The 17,153-nt window shown below is 40.4% G+C and overlaps 1 protein-coding gene across 24 annotated transcripts in view; it reads left to right on the forward strand.

The window, feature by feature from the left end:
- ADGRG2 (adhesion G protein-coupled receptor G2) overlaps positions 1-17,153 on the forward strand; it is a 183,186-nt gene that overhangs the window by 141,797 nt on the left and 24,236 nt on the right. For 13 of the 24 annotated variants that reach the window (XM_073799607.1, XM_073799589.1, XM_073799604.1 and 10 more), the window contains 8 exons: positions 1,173-1,214; positions 3,472-3,525; positions 6,942-6,997; positions 7,824-7,882; positions 10,593-10,632; positions 11,106-11,143; positions 12,738-12,832; positions 13,384-13,450. In XM_073799607.1, the coding sequence (XP_073655708.1) occupies positions 1,173-1,214; positions 3,472-3,525; positions 6,942-6,997; positions 7,824-7,882; positions 10,593-10,632; positions 11,106-11,143; positions 12,738-12,832; positions 13,384-13,450 (451 nt within the window). The remainder of the gene's footprint in view (positions 1-1,172; positions 1,215-3,471; positions 3,526-6,941; positions 6,998-7,823; positions 7,883-10,592; positions 10,633-11,105; positions 11,144-12,737; positions 12,833-13,383; positions 13,451-17,153) is intronic. The other 11 variants (XM_073799588.1, XM_073799592.1, XM_073799590.1 and 8 more) reach the window with 3 other exon arrangements.

Consider the following 17,153-nt stretch of genomic DNA (forward strand, 5'->3'; position numbering starts at 1 on the left):
GTCATACACTATTAGATTTTCCTCTCAATTCCTTAGGTTCTATTTTGCATGTTTTCATATTTGTGAGGTTGAACACTTTTCCCCCAAAGATTTTTTTACTGGAATCAGAAGTTCATTTCACAGCTGTGTTTTGTTTGCTCTGGAAAGGAAAGTGTCAGGGCAAAACAAAATAATATATTAAAAGGATTCTTAATAGTAATGCAAAATGCTGTCAGCTTTTATAATTACCACCGATCATTGCCCATGGGTCTTTCACACACTGAAACAGAAGCTTGTCAATAACACATACAGACATGAGATTTCTGAAACTGTCAGGATAACGTCATCATTCTTAAGTGTTTCTCCAAGATCTGAGCTTTGTGTTTTCTTCAGAACTTGCTACTCACCCTAGGAGACAGACCTTCTTTGTAAGTCTGTGCCCGGAACACAGTCTCTTCTAACTGGCCATCCTTACAGTAAGGATTTCTGAGCCTGGTTCTCTATTATCTGGGAAATAAGCCATGGGCTCTGTTCCCAAAGTGTGTCGGGAAGATATTTCTAAGGTTCGTTTCTTCAGAGTGTGTTAATATTTGCCTGTGAGTCATGGACTTGGAATAATTCTGTCCTGGTTCTGCTGTGAGCTTGTTGGATGACTGTAGTTGGATAGTCTCAGCCTCTCTGAGAATAATTTTATCTATCAATAATATTATATTATTATTATTAACTCCTAAAGAAGGTAGGAGGACACTGTTGATATTCGGGTATAGTAGCAATATTTTGATAGTAGATCCTGTGTTTACTATTTCCATTCATTTTTATTCTGAATCACCTGCTCCTTACAACCTATCACCCGAAGGTCCTGATAGTGACTTAATTCTGCATATCTGAAGTGTAAGTTCACATTAATTTGTCTAGCAGCAGCGCATGGAAACTGCAGTAGAATTATGCAGGCAGTGGGGTAACAGGAATGATCTAACTGGGTAAATGTAGGAATCTGAATCCAGACCCACCCTCTGCCAATGCTATATGATCTGAGTATGTAATTCTCATTCATTCTGCTGCTGAGATGACCAATAGTGTCTTAAATGTGTCAACGGTTTGATTTTCTTAGCAGTTCACTAAAATGATACTCATGGCAAATTGTTTTTTAAAAATAACAATTCTGCTCTAATATTTAAATTGCTTCTTTGCAGAAAAAACTAAAATCACTATAGTAAAAACCTTCAATGCATCAGGTATGACTTATTATCAATATCAAGACTTTCTTTTTTTGTAACTAAAGTAAAATTAAACAAATGGCTGGTGTTTATGTTTTCTTTCTCTTTTTTCCTGTCTTTTAAAAATCAAATCTGTTCTTCACGTGTAGGTGTTTATGCACTGGGTACCTTAAATTGTACTAAGTGTTTGGGGTTATATAATAATGATCAGACACAATGCCCGCCCTCTAGAATCTTCTAGTCTATGAGGAGAGACAAGGCAAACAGGTAACCAGCATGAACACGTGTGCAGATAAAGGCAATGATTTCACAAGTGATTCTGACATGGATAAGAATCATGAGAGATAGAAGGGCTGGTGCTAATGATTATCAGTGAGATGCAATTTATGAAGGAAAGATTCTTAGAGGAGTGAACCTCAAACTCTTTTTAAATCAAATAAGGGATGTACTATTAAGTGCCTATTATAAGATTAAGGATACATGATTTGCTTAACAAAGGCTTCCAGTTGATTTAAAGCAGGGGTTGGCAAACTATGGCCTGTGGGCCAAATATGGCCCACCACCTGTTCTTGTAAATAAAGTTTTATTGGAACACTGCCATGCCCATTTGTTTACACATTGTCTATGGCTACTTTCCCGCCACAAGGAATAGTAGAGTAGCTGCAACAGAGACTATATGACACACAAAGCCTAAAATATTTACAATAGGGTTGGCCCATTACAGCCAGAGTTTTCTCGCTCATGATTTAAAGGCTGACTTGTGGCCATGTACTTGGAGGGAATTATGGATAACAGCCCTAACAATAGGAAAGAAAATTCTCAGTATGAACGAGTAGCAAAAGATACGCATCACTGGAAACAAAGGTGCTACTAAAATTTCAAGAAAGATGAGAGATGGAGATGAGAGAATGAAAAGCTTAGTAAGCAATAGAACAATGTTTGACCAAGAACATTAAAGCATTACTATCCATAGTAATCTATAGTATTTGCATAGTGTATGTTTCCAGTGAGTTATGTCCATAAGCAAGTATATTTAAAATGAAATCTTTCTCTTTTGGTGTGGGTAACATTGCTGCAGAACAATATAGAAATCTACATGTCAGGTAACTTTTGGCACCTAAATTCAGTTCGCTCACAGAATCAAAACTCTTAGCTGAAACGTGATGCCTACACACCAAATGTCAACTAAATCATTCTGGCAGGAACCACATCGCATGCACTAACTCAAATTATAATTTTAGTTTGTGTCCAAACTAGTTCTCTTAGGGAAGAATTAAGCACTCATAAAGTACTATAGAAATAAAATAGCAATCAGGCATTGCATACGTTAATTCTGACCAAACCAGACCTAACAGGGACATCAAAATATGACAACCTTCTCCCCTTGGCAGTCTGCTAATACATTATCAGCATTTGCCTCTCACACTTATTATAGATTTCTTATACTTTGCCAAAAGGATGAAATTAATGAAGGGAAGATTCTCAGCAGAGTAAATCAAATCAAAGAAGAGATGTACCTCTCCTTTCACCAAAGGAGAAAGTATTTCTCAGGTTAATACGTATGAAGTATTTTTTCTAACATGGCTTATTTCACCTCCCATTCGTCTCTGCCTCCTTTGTATGCCTACGTCATCTGTTGTACTGTCCATCACTCCATTTTGCCCTCACTGTAACTTTTTATTTACTGGCCAGTATCACTCACTAGATTGTAAGCTTGTTGAGGGCAGGGTCTGTATCTGGAACCTCCCAAAGCCTATAGAATAAGGTAGGTGCTCAGCAAACATTTTTTGAATTTTGTAGTTTTTGCCCATGTGAAATGACATCATGACATTGATGTTATTTCATACATACATTTGCATAAGGAGCTAAGACCAGCGTTAGAGTGTTCATGGAATCCCCTGCCTAGGAAAGGAAGGAGGACCTATGAGTAGGGAAGGGCTATTTCATTTAAAGTCTCTATACTCGATTGTATTCATGCTGTTCCTTTTATATTGGACAGAAGAGGGATTAATTGGGAATGGGACAAAGAAATTTTAGGGAGTAGGGGATCAGACACTGACATACTAAAGAATAGTAGAGTCCAGTTCCATAATTGAACTACTAAGAAATGAAAATTCTCATTCCTTTAGTCTTTGTGGAATTCATCCAGCCAATTATATCCAACATGTAATATTTTGGGTACACGCTTAATGCTTGAATTTGTGAATTCTCTTAATGTAGTATGTAAGCGCAGATGTTTACATGCTTAACCCGCTGTGTTGTGTTTTCTTTGCAGGTGTCAAACCCCAGAGAAATATCTGCAATTTGTCATCTAGTTGCAATGACTCAGGTTAGTTCTTGTGTACACTACACATTACCGGGTAAATTAGCTCCACAGAGAAATGGTTTGTTTTCCTGCCGTTGAGTATGTGATGTGTGCCCCTCTGATTTATCTCCTTTCATCACACCTGGCTACTAAGAGTCTCGAATGAAAACAAAAGCAAATTTTAGATCAGGCTGAAAGTGAGATAATGGGTTAACTTCCTTAATATGAGAACGTGAAGCTCTGCACCAAATATTTTTCACCATAGCTTTAAATCCATAGCTAATGCCCTTAGAGTTGATTTATGAACATAATAATGAACTTAATTATTGAAAGCCAGTTCTTATATATAATATCCTCAAGGTTCTCCATAGGACCTTAAGTATTATAACTTAGAAACAGGATGTTGTCTTTTGCTAAAAATAAAACAAACCACTCTACTAGAATGTTGCAAATCTTACGTACACCTAGTTTAATTGGACGCTAATTGCAGTAGTGCCCATAGTGTATTTTGCCATCTCTAACTAGACTGTCCACTATTTTTAAAAATTAAGATGGCAGTCGCTTGAGAACATGCTATTTTTGAAATGGGAATATTTTCCCTTCTGCCATGGGCCAGAAGGAATGAAACAACCACTTTTCTGACGTTGGTTTGGCTCTCTGGGGTCCCTTCCTTATTAAAACCAATGAAAGAGATGTGAAAAACAGAAAAACATGGTATGGCAGGTCAGAACTGGACCATGGGAAGAAAGAAGAGGAGAGTAACAAAGTATTTTATAATATTGAAGTCTTAGTGTAGCTCCAGTGATACAAAAAAGCCAATCATTATAGGAATGTTTTCCTTTTATTCTGTTCCTTTTAACAGTTTAATAATTTCTTTGAAAAACATAGGAAACAATTTCAAGTGAAGTAAGTTAAGGTTGGATAGTTTAGAAAACTTCCATTGAAAGAATGTTCCACAGACACTTTCTGTTTATGTGATTGTGAGGTTTACTTACATCAGCTTTCTGCTGATAGTATGCTCCAGGTCGAATATAGCAGGAAAGTGTTAGCTGGCTTTGATTAAAGGGAGCAGAAACTTGTTGGATACATTTCACTTTTATATATTGTGGAACTCTCTTCTCTCCTCCTTCTCCTCTCCCTCCTCTCTTACCCTTCTCTTCACGGAATTCTCCATAATTTCGTTATTTTCATGCTTCATCTATGTTTTGGACTGGTGACTAATGTCTAGCTTAGTGTTATGTCTACATGATGTTTGATAACTGAAAATTGAACATTAAGTCAAAAAAAAACCTGGTCATCTTGAGTAACAGATGCCAGGAAGCTGGTTAGAGTAATGTTTTCCCCAGTTAAGCTACTGAATTGACCATCTGTTTTAGTGTCTGGTGAAAACAGCCTCTTCAGGGGACCTACTGTTTTGTCACCAGAAATTCCACGATATCCTCCCAGAAACTAGAAACCTTCACTTCTTGCAGTTTCCAATCTGGATTCATTAAGGGAAATGGAGGCTGGTGAAAAAACTGAGAGCTGACCAGGTAGAGTTAGGCTGAGGGTCAGAAGGTGGTTGCTTCCTGGTTGCTCTGCCACCCCTGTGCGCCCAGCACATTCTTGAAACTCAGCATGTGCTGAGTAAGACTGAGGGATGAACTTGGAGAATGGAGAGGTGAGGGAGAAAAATTGTGGGTGTCAGCACACACACACAGGCACTAAATAAGTTTTTAAAAGCTAAGATTTTTGCAAAAATGTACGAGTAATTCTATGCATGTATCAATTATCTTTTCTTTTTAAATTGATTTTTGGCCGCGTTGGTTCTTCGTTGCTATGCGCGGGCTTTCTCTAGTTGTGGCGAGCGGGGGCTGCTCTTCGTTGCGGTGCGCGGGTTTCTCACTGCGGTGGCTTCTCTTGTTGAGGAGCACGGGCTCTAGGCACGTGGGCTCAGTAGTTGTGGCACACGGGCTCAGTAGTTGTGGCTCGTGGGCTCTAGAGCGCAGGCTCAGTAGTTGTGGTACACAGGCTTAGTTGCTCCGCGGCATGTGGGATCTTCCCAGACCAGGGCTCGAACCTGTGTCCCCTGCATCGGCAGGTGGATTCTTAACCACTGCGCCACCAGGGAAGCCCCATCAATTATCTTTACTTTTAATAATTATGTAGTGCATTAATTGAAATTTCAGTATCAATATGCAGAGTTTGAGGTTCTCAGTAGAAAGGTTGCTGGAATAGATAAATCATGTTAATCACTGGCCTAGTGGCGTTGTCAGCCATTTTAAGGGGAAGTGGACCACTGGGTCCTTGGCTGTAGGAATCAGTTGTACTTTGTAGTGCAATAAAAGATGAGACGGGGTGGCCTTCCACCCTCTAGCTCAGGAGTTGGCAAACTACTACGCATAGTCCAGATAATAGCCTGCCACATGTTTTCGTAAATAAAGTTTCATGGGAACACAGCCATGCCATTCATTTATATACTGTCTATGGCTGCTCTTACGCTACAACCGCAAAGTTGAGTAGTTTCGACAGAGAACCTATAGCCCACAAAACCTCAAATATTTACTTTCTGATCTCTTACCAAAAGAGTTGGCTGCATCCTGCTCTTGTTTATATGATATCCTTGCCCTTCTGATCAGGAGGCCAGTTTTTTGTCTCTGTAGATTATGAAGTGCACACAGTGTACTTCTGTTAAGGAGTCTCTGTTTTGTCTCCAGATAGAGCCAAAGCCCTTCCCAGTATACCCTGCAGGAAATGGCATTGACTGAAATTGAGTTGTGTTTCCCAAGGAGAGCATTTTCAGAACAGGGTTTTCTGGTGTTTCTGGGACGAAAGCCACAGTGAGTTTTTCAGCTGAAGAAAGGATTTGCTCTGCATTCTGTTCAGGTTTCAAAGCAAAATCTCAACTTTGCTCCTAGGAAAGATAGTGCATTTGGTAGCTGTATTTTATTTTATTATTATATATATATTTTTATTTTCATCTGGTAGCTGTATTTTAAAACAAAAAAGAAAAACCCAAAATGGCAAGGAATAAATAGACTTTCATAAGGCTGTGTAACTGCTGAGAAATCCTTTTGCCCTCCCTCCCATGTCTCCCATAACTGCAACTATAACAGCTTAAAAAGATTTGCAGTGTTAGAGCCACAGTTCCCCAGTTAACATCATTAAGGGAAACAAAGTCCTGATGCGAAGCACATAGATAGGGATAAAATTTCTTGACAAGGGGACAAGTCTTTTGTTTTTCTGCATTCCCACATAAAATGTATAGTTGATATTTTCTGAAAATTATACTGATTGATAATCGTTGGGTAACTTTGTGATAGAAAAGAAAGTAAATGTGAATAACAAAGAATTTGATGAAATTGTTTATAAAGTAATCTGATAATATTTTTCTGTATTGTATTAATCCTCAAACTCTAAGGATGCAAGTTTCAAATTGCTTTTTGAAAATTTATTTTTAGCCTTTTTTAGAGGTGAGATCGTGTTTCAATATGATGAAGAAAGCAATGTTACCCAGGTAGGTTTTAAAGACTTTTTAATTGCAATTTAAAAAGTGAATTTTCATGTATTTAAAGATTTAAGGTTCAAATTATTTCTGATATTTAGCATATTTAATCACTAAATTTAAATAAAGTACGTGTTGTTGAAACATTAGCTTTGTTGGGAGGGCTTGACTTCATGATAATCGTGGTATTTTGTTAAAAATTATATTTTAGTTTTCACTAGGCTTGATGCTGAATAGAGTGTTTATATGATACAGTTCTATTGCCAGTCAAAATTTGAAATTATATTAGAAACTCCTAGCAGTAAGAAATGTAATATATTGAACCTAAAGATTGTCTTCTCAATCTGATCCTGTTCACCCCATGGGGGATTCAGACACAGTAGTATCAGCCTTCCCATAACCTAGATTGGTTCAGAAGATCCCAGCTAAATATGGTTTGTTAATTCAGTAAATATTTCCTGAGCACCTACTATGTGCCAGGCAATGAGCTAGGTGCTAGAAATGCAGTGATGGTTGCTACCAAGTGTCCCTGTTTACATTCACATAGAGAACTTTAATAGTGTTCTTTTGGGGGACCCCTTGGAACAACAAAAGATAGAAATTAGCACATCAGACTTGCTGATTCAGAATATTTTTTTAAAGAAAACATAAAAACAAAAACTGACTCAGCCAATATATATTTGATCGTTTGCTAGACAATATTCCATGCCGTTAGGAATCACAGTCTTTGGGGTGTAGTTCTTTGGATGCCCAACAAAACTGAAGAACAGCTTCTTCTTAGAAAGTGTTATAAAGCAAAACAATATTTGTTGTATTCTTAATGATTTTGTGCTTCTAGCAGAATCAAGTTATGGCTAATGGCACCTCAACTGGAATCCTGTCTCTAAGGGAATTGAAGTGAGTAATCAGTCTGCTGTTTGATTTAAAACTTAAGACATCAACTACGGAAAGATACTTGTTGCGCTATCTATACTTTTGGAAACTGAGAATAGGAAAGAGACAGACCCCAGAGGTCATAAGGAATTGGTTCTTGAGATCTTTGCAAACTAACCATAGTCGCCTGTCTTCAACTAATATCCCTGTGAGGCTGTTCTCTTTGATGCTATCGAATATGTAAGAGTGTCACCAAACCAGATTCGTTTTGCCCAATGCACAGCAAGCCAAAACACTGAGAGGCCAAGGTTTGCAGCAAAGAGAAGGGTTTATTCCCAAGGCAGCCACATGAGGAGGACAAGTCTCAGATCTGCCTCCCCAAAGGCCAGGGACTTGGGGTATTTATGAGGTAAAGAATAAAGTGGCAGGGCAGTCTGAGGCTGGGGAGCGTGGGGAGCATGGGGAAAGGTGATTGGAAAAAGGTGGATAAGCTTTGTTCTGTGCAGGTGTTACTAAGCTACAGACCTCTGCATGTTCAAAAATGGAGGCGCTTAGCACCATCTGAGGGTGGAGTTTTCAGCCCTCTGATGCCAAGGACATCGGACACTCGCGCATGCCCAGTTGGAGGGTCACGGGTCCTATCCCGTCTTAACCAGTTCAGCTAGAACTAGATACAGCTGACTCCAAGTTCCTGGAAAACAACTCGGGAAAACATCTTATTGTTTAGGCTACATGCTGCTTGGAGGACATGCAGGTCTTAAAAGGACTTTGATTAGTGAAGGCAGGTTATAGGCGAAATGGATTTGACTAATAATTACCCACGGTTTCAAGAGCTCCATTTGAAATGGTATTTGGGTTTTAATATGATTTGGTAGCCAGCCAGGTTGAAATAAGAGTTCAAGGTAGGACTCCATGTATACCATTTACTCATGCTTTCATGAGGCATCGGTCATTCGAAAGTCAGAGAGAGGTCTTTGTTAAGTAGACCTCAGTTTACAAGGGTAAGCACAGATAGTAAGAAATGCATTACAAATAAATGCTCCTAGTTAGACAATAGGTCAAAATGTCGGCCAGCAGACAGGCGCACCTTGACTGTCACAGGTGAAATTCATCCACTCTCAACCTTGCTATTATCTTTCAAAAGAGATTTTCGTAAACTTTTGAACCAAATCCAGAAGCTCTGAGGAGTATCTGTGATGACACTGAAGAGAAAAACTTTTCCAAGGTATCAATTAAAAAAAACCACATGTGATAGGAAACATGTTTTTAAACTCACAAGTTCGTAAATAGAACACAACCTAGCATACTTGTAAGTAATTCGTTTTAATTGCTAGACTTGAAATATAGATGAGTTCATTTAAAGCCACCAAGCATTTGTTGAACACCTACTGTGTGCTAGGCATTGGGGATACAAATGGGGATAAACCCAACTCTCTGAGATGGAAAACTGGGTCTAGAGCAGTGGTTCTCAACCCTGACTGTATATTAAAATCACCTGGGGAGCTTTTAAAATGCCTGCTATCCAGGCACACTCCATAACAATTAAATGGGTATTTGGGGCCTGAGTTGCAGGCATTGGTGTTTTTGAAAACTCCCTAGGTGGTTCCAGCACGAGGCCAATTTTGAGAAGCAGGAATCTAGAGTCTGATGGGAAAGAAGCAGGAAGCAAACAAATGATAACGATACAGTATAATCCCTGCAATGAAGGTGACACGTACAGGCTACCAAAGGATGTTCTGAGTGTCTGAATATCGAGTAGGCAGAGTAGTTGGACATGACTGGAGTGGCCAGGGAAACCCCAGAAAGAAGGTGGCCTCTGAGCACAGTTCTGCAGGAGCAGCTCCTGCCAGCTTGAAAAGCTAGCTGACTACTGTTGCCACGATACTTCTCTTCTCTCCAGACCTTCCCTGGAGCCAAGAACTATTGCCCAGTCCTTAGAGCAGGATTTCTCAGCCTCAGCACTGTTGACATTTGGGGCCTGATCATTCTTTGTTATGTGGGGCTGTGCTGAGCATTGTAGGATGTGTAACAGATCCCTGGCCTCTACCCACTAGATGCAGGGAGCACCCTGCCCCCAATTGTGACAATCAAAAATGTCTCCAGATATTGCCAGATGTCCCTGGGGGGGCAGAGTCACCCCAGTTGAGAATCGCTGCCTTCACGTGAGTTCTTTAACTAGATTTCTTTCATCCTAAGTTCATGTGAAGCTCTGCCACATTGAAGAAATAAAACTGTTGTTGGAGTGGGATTGGAGGAGAGGAATGAGGGAAATTCCTAAAGAGGAGTTGTGAGGAGAGGAAGGCAGGGCTGGGGAGTGCTAGAGGGCAGGTGGGGTCAGTTGGAGAGAGAATGAGTAAGAAATCAGAGACAGACCCCAGGGTGAGTGGCTGGCCCCTCTCAGAAATTTTGCTTCCGGCCGGCTCTTCCTCTGGCCCTTTGCCAGAAGCAGCTGCCTGGGGGTTGCAGTAGCCTAATGAAATAAGATTGTTCAACCATAATTTATATCTTGCTGTTGGCTAGAACCGATACAGCTTCTGTCTGGTTAGTTTCCCTTGTCATATAAATAATGAATTTTTCCCACCTAGGAATCTCTTGTTATACCCAGTATTTCTTCAGAGTGAGCACTGCAAGCAATAAATACCATATGCTTAATTTAATTGCTAAAAGTCTAACTTGTTTTGAACTTAACATCACCAATGATCTCCTTCATATCAATTTCTCATTTTTTTAACAGACGATCAGAACTCAACAAAACCCTGCAAACTTTAAGTGAGGTAATCATAGTACATCCTGTATTTGTTTATAATTATTGTTATTATTTGGGGGAGAGCATGGAGTTCTGTACTCCTGAGGAGATATGTGTTCAAATTACCCCAAATCTGTCATGTATAAGAATGAACGGGCTAGTTCCATTACTCCAAAAATCAGAACTAGGCTCAATGGATGGACATTACAAGGGGGTAGATTTTCCTGTAAGTAAAACCAAGTTTCTTAAAACAAGGGCTCCAGGAGAATGAGCTCCCTTGTGTGGTAATGAGTTTCCTGACACTAGAGGTATCCAAGTAGAGCCTGTATTGGCCTGAATAGCTTTGATCATATGTCGTTGATCTGGTAGGAATGTGAATTGGATGATTCCTAGGGGTTCTTGTGGTTTTAAGATTCTGTGATGCTGTGATTAGTCCTGGGTCATCTTGCCTGACATTTTCAACTGTCAAACTAACATGGATTTTTTTTTCTTTTGTTTCAGACTTATTTTATAGTGTGTGCTACAGCAGAGGCCCAAAGGTCAGTCATTTTTAATACTTTTATATAAATAACCTTATTTCGCTACTCATGAGAAATAAAGTACAAGGAGTCTTAGGGTGCAAATTCAAAAGCATTCCTCTAAAATAAATACACATTAGTGACATTTTGGATATATAATTTTTTATTCTTCCAAACACATATCACTGTCATATCCATATTCTCATTTCTTTATGAAGCACAGAGGGGTGGGTGGTGTTGGGCCATTTGCCTCTGGTTCTATGAAGCTAAGGGTCATCAGTTCCCTTAGCCCCATAAGGCCACCAATAGGAACAATAAATGGCTCCCAGTGGTCCAGTCAGGGTGAAGGCCACACAGAGAAGAAGGAACTATGGAGCTAGGAGAGAAAAGGAGAGAGGGGGAAGGAAAAGATAGGAAAGAAAGAGAAAAGAAGAAAATAAAAAGTGTGTGCAAGGGTCGGGACTTCCCTGGTGGCGCAGTGTTTAAGGATCCACCTTCCAGTGCAGGGGACACGGGTTCGAGCCCTGGTCTGGGAAGATCCCACATGCCGCGGAGCAACTAAGCCTGTGCGCCACAACTACTGAGCCTGTGCTCTGGAGCCTGTGAGCCACAACTACTGAAGCCCACACGCCTAGAGCCCATGCTCTGCAAAAAGAGAAGCCATCACAGTGAGAACCCGGCACACCGCAACGAAGAGTAGCCCCCGCTCTCCGCAGCTAGAGAAAGCCCGCGTGCAGCAACAAAGACCCAGTGCAGCCAAAAACAAAGAAAGAAATTTATTTTAAAAAAAAAAAGTGTGTGCAAGGATGAATCAGAGATTGCCTGACAGCTATTTGAGGTTACACAGATTATCATTTGAAATTATGTCCATTGGCTGTCCTGGCTGCATAAGCCAATGGCTTTTAGGTCGATAATCTCACTACCCGAATCTTGAGCATTCTGTGAGAGTAAAAGTCCTAGAAAATAACAGTTTCTACTCATCAGACGGTTCATTGGTACAAATAAAGGCAAGCCTTCCGTGAAATTGTAGATAGGATTCCTATTCACTGTATGTATCTGGTTATTTCACTTTTCATTATTTGCAACATTAAACCAAGACGAAAGTAAAAAAGAAATAGAATGTCTTAAATTCCTGGTTATCTGGTGACCTGAATTGAACTGCCAGAAAGATTTTGGATTTAAGAGACCTTGCTATTCATCTAGGCTGGTATGTGAAAGGGCTCTCCTGATGGAAACGCAAATGCCTCCAGACACCGGGTGGTGTGGGTGGGTGGTAAGACTGTAGATGTCAGGACGCTTGTCTTTGCAACCAGGTTTCACCCCTGTATGTTCATGATGCGGGCAGGCAAAACGACTCAGCAGCTGTGTGTGGTCAGAGGGTCTCTGGTTTGCAGTCCCTGTGAATGTAAACCTCTATAAATTCTTCATCCTAGAAAGTCTTTGGGGTAAAGTTCAGCCCTTGATAGGTGGGTGTTTACAAGCTTATTGGGGTGACATTGCAGGTTAACAGTATCAGTGCCCCCTTTCCTCACTCTAAGCTTGAAAAAGCAATTACAAATATGTAGGTAGGTTTCCAGTTTAGTAATACTCTGTTTATATATATTTCTCTTTATAGCACATTAAATTGTACATTCACAATAAAACTGCATAAGACAATGAACATATGTACTGCGATGGTTGCTTGGCAAACAGTAACGATTCGACGGATGGGTAAGTTGTCTCTGTCTTTATTGCTGTGTTCATTTTCACATGACTTTGATGTGTTCTTTTCAAAATTGAAAATACAATGAATAAATTTACATATGTTACAGCTTTCTGTTTTGACTCTTTTGTCCTTGGGCAGTTTTTAAGGAGCTCGAAAAGGTGATTTGTCCTGCTTTCTCAGTAAAGTTTCAGTATGCCGTATTGCAAATCATGATAAAACAAACCCTACTGAGAGGGAGAATTCTATTTGGAGTGCTCGATCGATTGCTGCTGGGATATATTTACTCCTGAATTTCTCTTAGGAGTTGCTGAAGAGCGATTGATACTGTGTGCATATAACCCCAAATGATTCACTCAATAGATATTTTTGAGCACCTACTATTTATATATAATTGTCAGTATAATGGAATCCAATTTATTTTATCACCTGTTTTAGACTAATGCTCTTCAAAATCCCATCAGTGTAAGAACTGTTATACTTGACGGAGCTGAGCTTCTACCTTGCCTTATTCTTGACCAATGCATTTTCTTCTTTCTTTTCTTTTTGTTTCCTGCAGAACAGTGCTGCTGTTCTGTCAGGATCCCCTGCCCTTCCTCCCCGGAAGAGTTAGAAAAACTGCAGTGGTATGTAGCAAATATGCTGACCCTTTTCCTAATAATAATAATAATACTACTTAATCGCCATGCTGGCTAAGGAATTTGAAATTTTGACGGTGAAGAAGGGCTTTCAAGTTTAGGGAAAAAGCACAGTTTTCTTTTGTATGAAGTTTCCTTCACTTTAAACCAATGGTTTGCAATCTTGGTTGCACATTAGAATCACCTGGGGAGCATTGACACTATTCTGACTTCCCACAGCCTCACCAACTGACCGTGTCCTCATACTGAAAAATTTTTCCAGTGTGGTAGATGAGGAATGGTGTCTTAGTGTTATTTGTACTTCTCTTATTAAAACTGTTTGAACATTTTCTTTTCATATATGTGGGGCCATTTTTTGTATTTTTGTGAATTGTGTGTTCATATCTTTTTCCCACTAGATATTTAATCAGTTTTTAAGAGTAATTTATATATTTCTATATTGTGGATATTAGCCCTTTGTCTGTGGTATATGTTGCAAATATTTTCTCTCCAATTTGTCAGTTATCTTTTGACTTTGTTTGTGATGTTTTTGTCATGCAAATGAAAATTTTTTTATGTAGTTAAATTTACCAATCTTTTATTTTATTGCTTGTGAATTTGGAGGCATTATTAGAAAGCCTTTCCCTACGCCTGGCTATAGAGGAATTTACCCTTGTGTTTTTACAGTACTTGTATGGTTTCTTTTTTTGTTTGTTTGCTTTTACATTAGATCCACTTGGAACTTATTCTTATGTGGTGGGAGGTATGGGTCTAATTTAATCTTCTTCCAATGTCTATCTAGTGGTCCCAGCACCATTTATTAAAAAGTCCACCTTTTGGGGCTTCCCTGGTGGCGCAGTGGTTGGGAGTCTGCCTGCTGATGCAGGGGACAAGGGTTCGTGCCCCGGTCCGGGAGGAACCCACATGCCGCGGAGCGGCTGAGCCTGCGCGTCCGGAGCCTGTGCTCTGCAGCGGGAGAGGCCGCGACAGTGAGAGGCCCGCGTACAGCAAAAAAAAAAAAAAAAAAAGTCCACATTTTCCTCAGTTACCTGAGATGCCACCTTTGTCATATGCTAAATTTTGGTAGCTATTTGGGTTAAACTCCAAATGTTAGATATTAACATTGGGGGAACCAGGTGAAGCTGGTTCATGGACCCCACTTTGAGTAGTGGAGTTCTAGACTGTAGAACAGTGGTTCTCAACCCTGGCTGTATGTTGCAATCATCTGGGGAGTTTTAAAAACAGCAATGCTGGGAATTCCCTGGTGGTCCAGTGGTTAGGACTTGGCACTTTCATTGCTGGGGCCCGGGTTCAATCCCTGGTCAGGGAACTAAGATCCCACAAGCCACGCGGCACAGCATGTACATACATGCATACATACATACATGCATACATACGTACATGCGCTGATGCCTGCCTCCCACCCGCAGAGCTAGGGATGTCATTGGTCTGGGGTGCAGCCTAGGTTTCTGGACTTTTTAAAAATTAGGCTAGAATTAGATGATGGCCCAGTGTCTTTCCAATGCATTGGTTCTTAAGAACCAATTAGAAACACATGGGGCTCTTTTAGAACTGATGTGTCAAGGTCTCCTTCTGGGTGCTGGAAATACTCTATATTTTGATCCGGGTGGTGATGATAGAGGTGTACACATATTACAATTACAATTTTTATAATCCTTCAAGCTCTAAATGTAAGATTAGTACAGTTTACTGTATTAGGCTAGGCCTCGGCAAAGAAGCACATTAAAATGAATATGGATGCCTGCACCCACCGCGGAGATTCTCGCTCATTTGGTTTGGGTTGGGAGCCCCGGCACTGGTGCTGAAGTGCTCCAAGGTTTCTAACGTATAGGTGGCGTTGCCCGCCACTGCTCTGCTGCTCACCACGTACGTCACCCAGTGGGTTAAGGGCTCTGATTAGCAGAAGTGATGAGAGCAATACAGGGCAGCCTCTTCATGGTTGAGCCCAGCGAATGGGAGCCCCATGCTAAGGGGTCCGGCTGCTGCAGCCCCCAGATAATATGAAGGAAATTTAATTTACACTTCTCAAAGCACCTTTGCCACAGCTTGGCCAGATGGGTTGCCGCATTATACAATTTAGGGAATGGAGGCTCAGAGAAGTTGGGTGGATTGCCCAGAGGAGTAGTGAGAGCTGGAGCCCCAGCCAAGGCTTCGCGACTCATCATCTTTCTATCTGGCACCCCTTTGTCCATACTGCTTCCCGAACATCAGGCCGTGGGGAGAGGCTTCTCGCTGGGTGCCTGGCCCAGACTGGGTTGAGCCAGCATTTCTTTTTATGGGTATGACTTTCCTTAGGTCTCTCAACCTGATATTCCTCCCTCCTCTAACCCAAGAGAAGCTCCAGGAATACATTCTCACTGGTGTTCTAAGTCACCATCTAAAACTGGATCCACCAGAGTCTTCCCTGAGTGATAATTTGTTGCCTTGTCCCCTGAAGACTGGTGGATTTTATGCCAGATGGTAGATGAGTTCTTCTCAGTCTTCCATGTCATGAAAATACATGGGCCTGGGAATCTCAGCCCCACTCCAGGACCAACTGAATCAGATACTTAGGAGAAGGCCACAGAAATCTCTCTGTTTTTAAAAAAAAGTCCTCTACGTAATTCTCAGGCACAGCCAAGGTTGAGAACCACTGGGCTACAGTAACATTGAGGGTGTAGCTGATGTACAAGCTGGGGACCACCCCTTTGGCCCCAGCTTGATCCATGTTTTCATTCAGCAAGCATTTCTTGTTCACATACTACGTGCTAGTTAGGACCATGGCAGGCTATAGCAGTATAAAATTGATCCAGACAGATTCCTATGCTCATCAGTTTCACAAAAATTTATGTATTGTTAACTCCAATTCGAGATTTTCTTGAAACAAAATTCAATACGTTGAAGAAAAAAAAATGGCAGTGTGATTTACCTTTCCTAGCCAGTATCACCAGTGTGCATGTGAACGACCTAAATTTGAAGTTTCTTGGAAAGGAAAAGCTTATTTGTGACCCACCAAGACCAGTACAAGAATTTGCTAGAATTAAAAATTCCATTCTACAAATTAATAATAGTGATTTCTACATATTTTTCTCTTCTATCAATCAATATGCAGAAGATTGTAATTGTAATTGACAGAATTATGTACTTTGGTTGCAAAAACTGTAAGAAAAATTTGAAGAACATTTTGTTGTTACTGGTAAATTTAGAACTGCTTTTCAGTTTACGCCATACCACTTTGAAGCCGTTGTTAATACTGAGTTGACACAAGAGTTAGTGGATCTATTATGGACAGACATAGTTTTGAAATGGGTGTGCTTTAGCTTCTAAGTCGAATCAGTTGTTCCAAAAATGATGAGCCAGTTTTGTCAGTGTGGATTTGAATATTAAAGGAAAATGGTATTTTGGCATTTGATTCAGTTTTTAGAAAAATTTTAAGTATGTTGGGCACAGTTTGGGCATGTGATTCCATTTTCTTTGAGAGTAAATTTTGTAAAATCAAAAAAAACACCAAAAAAGACAGATTCCTAGTATATGGAAACTACCAGTTGGGTCGCAGGGCGTTTAATAGCTCCCCTCTGCAAGAAGCACCTGGAAATGTTACAAGATCTCCTCAACTGACTGATAGAGTCAGGGAGCGGCAGTGAACAAGTGAAGCAGAACTGGGAATTCATGAAAGAGCATCCCTCCTGGCTAATTCCCCTTCCAGGGAGAA

The sequence above is a fragment of the Tursiops truncatus genome, chromosome X (assembly GCF_011762595.2).
Source record: "Tursiops truncatus isolate mTurTru1 chromosome X, mTurTru1.mat.Y, whole genome shotgun sequence".
NCBI classification, from domain to species: Eukaryota; Metazoa; Chordata; class Mammalia; order Artiodactyla; family Delphinidae; genus Tursiops; species Tursiops truncatus.